Source organism: Panthera tigris, chromosome A3, assembly GCF_018350195.1.
Source record: "Panthera tigris isolate Pti1 chromosome A3, P.tigris_Pti1_mat1.1, whole genome shotgun sequence".
NCBI lineage: Eukaryota > Metazoa > Chordata > Mammalia > Carnivora > Felidae > Panthera > Panthera tigris.
This window is the reverse complement of record NC_056662.1, coordinates 60898794-60904793: the sequence shown is the minus strand read 5'-3', so window position 1 is coordinate 60904793 and position 6000 is coordinate 60898794. Positions and strand designations below refer to the sequence as shown.

The following is a 6000-nucleotide window of genomic DNA, read 5'->3' as shown; positions in this document are numbered from 1 at the left end:
TTCATAAAATGTATTTAACATTAATTTTTCTCAAATTTAAGGAATGTAACAATATGTACAACTCTTATGTATTAGTATAATACCAAAATAGTACAAGTCATATTAACAGGCTGTCGTAACTGTAAAATGTTTGAGTCAAGTTAAAATTGGAGGACAGCTTAGGTTCGAATGAATGCAATTACCCATGGGAGGTTCACTTTCCAAGTGGAAATGACAATCATCTTATCTACAGTAGATTTCACAAGAGGTAGTGTTCAAGTGAAAAAAAAAAAAAAAAAGATACATGCTTAACTATCTTTAATTAACAAATTCACAGGAAAAAAATGAACTGGTTTCTTAGCGGATGATCAGTTGGTGACTTTTTTAATATGAATCTGAAATACAAAATAATGAGAAATACAATAAAGGCCTTATACATGAAATCAAAATGTGGTAAAAAAGAAAGTACAATCTGTTTCACTGATATTTCATATTGTCTTACCTCGTTAAGAATGGCCCAAACAGCAGAATTCTGAATGACTGAAAGTCGAAAGGCTGAAATGGGGTTTAGACTGGGATCCACCATTCCTTCAGCAACGCCATTCTCAAATTTTCCTTCAAAATAAAAATCAACATACGTTGGGTAGACTGAAACAAGCACACATAGGACATCACTGACTTAAAACAGGAAAGAAAAACAAAATATTTTCAGTGGATGTCTTTACACAGGGCCTGGGTGAATTTTTTCCCCTTCTTTCTACTTTTATTCAACTTTCAAATTTTTCATGAAGTAGTGTAAGCTTTCATTAGAAGCAACCTATTAAAACAGGCAGAGCTCTGCTTTTTTCCTATTGCAAATTAGAAGGTATATATTTATTTGTTCTTGCATCAAAAATGTTTTAACATGCAGGTTTTTAACAAAATGTGATTTCACCAAACCTCACCCTATGAGTAAGGAAGTATACCCTATACCATCACTCAGTCTGACCCCTCTGAGGGTTACGTTAGAACAACAAATTTCAATGCTTTTAAGACATACATACAGTAGGTGGACTTAGAGCAGGGGTTCAATCTTTGTGTATTCCTTCCAAGGTCACACTTAGAAGGAATTAACAAGTGATACCTCCTCTAGGCAGTTCTAATAGAAAAATCCATTATAAATGACAAGCTAAAAAAGCTCTCTTTAGGGATAGGACCAAGAAGTTCTATAAACAGGTTAACATGCTCTTTACCTACTTTTTCTTGCTATGTGGAATATTCTTCAAACAACAACAAAAAGCTGTTGAAAAAGTGACAGAAAAATGGTGTGTTCTTGGCCACATTTCTCTATGCCAGGAACTGGCAACCCTTTTCTTTTTTTTTAAATTTTTTTTTAAATTTTTTTAATTTTTTTTTTTAATTTTTTTTAACGTTTATTTATTTTTGAGACAGAGAGAGACAGAGCATGAACGGGGGAGGGTCAGAGAGAGAGGGAGACACAGAATCTGAAACAGGCTCCAGGCTCTGAGCAGTCAGCACAGAGCCTGACGCGGGGCTCGAACCCACATACTGCAAGATCGTGACCTGAGCCGAAGTCGGACGCTTAACCGACTGAGCCACCCAGGCGCCCCCAACCCTTTTCTTATTATAAAGGGCAGACAGGGGTGCCTGGATGGCTCAGTTGGTTAAGCATCTGATTCTTGATTTCAGCTCAGGTCATGATCTCACAATTTGTGGGATCGAGCCCCGTGCCAGGCTCTGTGCTGACAGCATGGAGCCTGCTTGGGATTCTCTCTCACTCTCTCTGTCCCTCCTCTCTGGCTTGTGCACACAACTCTCTCTCAAAATAAACAAACATTAGGGGGAAAAATAATAAAGGGCAGATAGTAAATATTTGGGGCTTTGTGGGCCAGGAGGAAAACTGAAGATATTAGGTTGGTACTTATATAAAGAAAAAGTTCCACAAAGTTTTTATTGATGAAATTCATATTATAAGAACTACCACTGAGTTCTTTTGTCTTTTGCTAATGCAGGTGTACTAAGGAGATCATAATTCCTTTTGCAAGGGTTAACATTTTAGTTATCTGGGATTCAAAGTGATCCTCATCAAAATCGACTGCAAATGTTCATCTGTTAAAATGGGTCTATAATGAGATTTTATGTATTTTATCTTGGATATTTCCTTTCACACAGCCTACATACTGCGAAATACTGACACCAGTCCATAAGTACGTGATTTTAATGGAGCGTATTCATCACTTGGAAGGTATTTATGGAATTCCATTAGGTTCTTCTCCTTGATATTTGCCTTGTATGTGTCACTACATTGCAGATGAGTCACTTCCAAGCAAAAGTTAGGTGGAAGCTCCTTGATTAGTTTGATATTACTTATAGTTCAAATAACAACTGTCATCAGTGATTTGACTGAAACATAAGGTTTTTTGCATGTACTATTTGGTCTTATAATTTTAGGTTGAATTAAGAAACGTTATCAAGCCTGCAGGAAACACTAATTTTCAAAGAGAGAACAGTGGTTGTGGGCAATTCTTGCCACTGGGAAAAATTTCAATCTTGTTGTTGAGGTTAAAAAAAAAAAAGGTTTCTTTTTTCACAATAAATGTGATCAGTGCTAAGCCCCAGAACTGCTATATGGTACAACAAGTCATGCTATTCAGTTACTATTTCTGACACAAGTTCACAGAACTGATTATGGTAAAGTCCAAGAGAGTGAATGGTGTTCACTGCTGATGCTGCTGGTTCAATAAAATAATGATATAGGCACACCTGCGTGGCTCAGTCGGTTAAGCATCTGGCTCTTGGTTTCAATTCAAGTCATGATCCCATGGTTCGTGGGTTTGAACCCTGGGCTGGGCTCTGCACTGACGGCATGGAGCCTGCTTGGAATTCTCCCCCCCACCCCCGCCCCTCCCCTGCTCTCTCAAAATAAATAAACTTTAAAAAAATGATATGTGGCAAATTCAATTATTTCCTGTAAAATACCTGATGAATAGTAAAATAAATAACCATAGGCTTTAAACACCCTACATTTTCACAGGCTTCGTAAATTTACCCAACTAAGCTTTCTTTTCCATACATATTTTTACCACCGTTCATTATAACACATCCTGGCATATCCCACTTAAGGTTGTACTCAATTTGTGTTTTCTCAGCTTGTTTGAAAATATTCTTGCCTATACTTGGTGCCATGCAGACTTTTCAGAGGCCAATTCTTTAGTCACTTCAAGTTTGGCATTGACTCCAAATAACAACTGGGCAGTACCAGTTAATATCTATCAACTCATCAAGACCCAAGGAAATAATATGCTTTGTTTTTTGACTAATACCATTCCCAATGTCTTCAATTCTTCACTCAATTGTTGCTGAAAGCTCGATGGTCTTAAAAAAATTTTTTTAACGTTTATTTATTTTTGAGAGAGAGAGAGAGAGAGTGAGCTGGGGAGGAGCAGAGAGACAGGGAGACACAGAATCTGAGGCAGGCTCCAGGCTCTGAGCTGTCAGCGCAGAGCCCGACACGGGGCTCGAACCCACAAACCATGATATCATGACCTGAGCTAAAGTCAGATGCTTAACCAACTGAGCCACCCAGGTGCCCCTCAATGGTATTAAATAAGGTTAATTGACCTACACATGTATCTTTGGCTACTTCAATTAAATAGGATTTAACTCACTATTGGTAACTGATTTTACTTGGCTAACACACAAGCCATTCTGAAACTCACTTTGGTTATATCCTCATCTGAATTTTTTATTTTTGTGAAGAAATTATGCTGTAATAAAATATTCTAATTTTCTGAACATTGTATTCCTGTGAGTTGGGAATATTATGAGTGCTTAGAACAGTAATGTATTCTCTAGCACAGCTATTGCATCACTGCCTAATAACCACAACAATCTGTCAACTGATTTTGTGAAATAATTACATTTCACACTGTTAAAAAGCACTGACATTCAAAGTCCACTTTTATTGTTTTGACATGATGGATAAGTACTGGTCATTTTTTAAAAAATGTCACACTATGGTGGTGTGTGGGTGCGGGGGGCACTTGAAACTGTCAAATTATGGGGCGCCTGGGTGGCTCAGTCAGTTAAGCATCCAACTTTGGCTCAGGTCATGGTCTCATGGTTCATGAATTCGAGACCCACATCGGGCTCTGTGCTGATAGCTCAGAGCCTGGAGCCTGCTTTGGATTCTGTGTCTTCCTCTCTCTCTGCCCCTTCCTGGCTCACATTCACTCTCTCAAAAATAAACAAACATTAAAAAGAGAGAAACTGCCAAATTATGAATGTATCACTGCTATTTTAGTGCACTAAGCGTCAAGTGGAAGCAATCAGTGCACCACCTCAATCACTATTGGAACTACTTGCTCACCTCTGCTGTTGCAGCACAAAAGCACATAGACAGGGGCGCCTGAGTGGCTCAGTCAGTTAAGCATCTGATTGCTGATTTTGGCTCAGGTCATGTTCTCACCATTGTGAGACTGAGCCCCGTGTGTCAGGCCCTGTGCTGACATCGTGGAGCCTGCTTGAGAATCTGTCTCTCCTCACTCTCTGCCCCTCCCCTGCTTGTGCTGTCTCTCTCTCTCTCTCTCTCTCTCAAAATAAATAAACATTAAAAATATTTTTAAAGAAAGCACACAGACAATATGTAAACAAATAAGCATGGATGTGTTCCAATAAAATTTTATTTATGGACACTGAAATTTAAATATTTATAAGTTTTACATGCCACAATATATAATTCATTTTTTCAAACCATTTAAAAATAAAAATTAAAAAAATGTTAAACATTCTAAGCTCATGGTCCATTCAAAAACAGGAAGTGGGGGAAAAAACAGGAAGTGGGCCTGATGTGGCCCATGAGCTATCATTTACTCATTATTCAGCAGTCTATTCTAGAGTTTTACGATATAATGATTAGGCTCTTAGTAAGATAAGATACGTTTAAAGTGAAAACCATACTAGAGAAGACATGCATTCATATGTATAAGAAATATTAAATGTATCAACTTACAAAGTAATGTGTTTATTAAAAAGTTATTAATACACTATTTCATAAAAGTATGTACACATATTGGGGCTGGACTGGGGTAGGGAGCAATGCTACAAGAAAGTATTACTGAATTATTAAGTTAGACAGGGGTTTTAGGGCTGAAAAATACTGTGAAACTCACAACACTTAATGAGACATCATACTGTCATCTGATGAGCTCAATTAGAAAAATAATTACCTAACGATATAACTGGTCTCATTCAAACACTTTGACCCCACAATTTTATCCTGCAGATATACTCTCGCATGTCCAAAAAGAATATATGTATCGCAGCAAAAACTGCAAACAACCATTCGTCGCTAGGTGACTGGCCATATCAATTAGATATGCTAATACAAGGGAATACTAGGCAGCCAATTAAAAGAGTGAAGAAAGAATACAAAGAATAAAGTAAAATTGAAGATAATGCAGCTAAAGACCTACTTGCATTCCCAATGTAGAGAAACTCCCTACATGTGCAGAAGAGTTCAAACCAGCATTGTTTATAACAGCAAAAGAAAGGAAAAAGAAAGAAAATGGAAACAAACATTATAACCAAACAAGAGAACAGTGATATATTCATCCACGAAAATTTGCACAGCAGTGAAAATAAATGAGCCATAGATACACGCACCCACATGGATGAATCTCATGATGGTGAGAGAAAACAAACTGCAGGCTACAGAATGATATCATTTATCTCAGATTTAAGAACAAGCAAAATAACACTGTGCACTGTTCAGGAATATATCCTACATATGTACTAGAAATGTACATGCAAATGGTAACCACCAAATTTATGACAGTAATTACCCTTGGTGGAAAGGGAAAAGATGTTATTAGGGAAGAACAAATGAATTGGCAAATCTTAAACCAGATCCACAGATATTCACTCAATTACTATTTGTATCTTCTGTGCACCTGAAATAGTACTTTTTAGAATGTTCATCTTCCATATGTACATATGTACTTCAGTCAGTGAAAAGATGCC

The 6000-nt window shown here is 37.3% G+C and overlaps 1 protein-coding gene across 4 annotated transcripts in view; it reads right to left on the bottom strand.

Annotated features, from left to right (window-relative positions):
- Window positions 1-280: 280 nt before the first annotated feature.
- Window positions 281-6000, bottom strand: part of MGAT4A (alpha-1,3-mannosyl-glycoprotein 4-beta-N-acetylglucosaminyltransferase A) — a 115303-nt gene continuing 109583 nt past the window's right edge. For all 4 annotated transcript variants that reach the window (XR_006215661.1, XM_042981221.1, XM_042981220.1 and 1 more), the window contains exons 15-16: window positions 482-594; window positions 281-374 (exon numbers count right to left, since the gene is read on the bottom strand). Coding sequence is in view for 3 of the 4 variants with exons in the window: in XM_042981221.1 (XP_042837155.1) it covers window positions 348-374; window positions 482-594 (140 nt within the window). In the remaining variant the exon portion in view is untranslated. The remainder of the gene's footprint in view (window positions 375-481; window positions 595-6000) is intronic.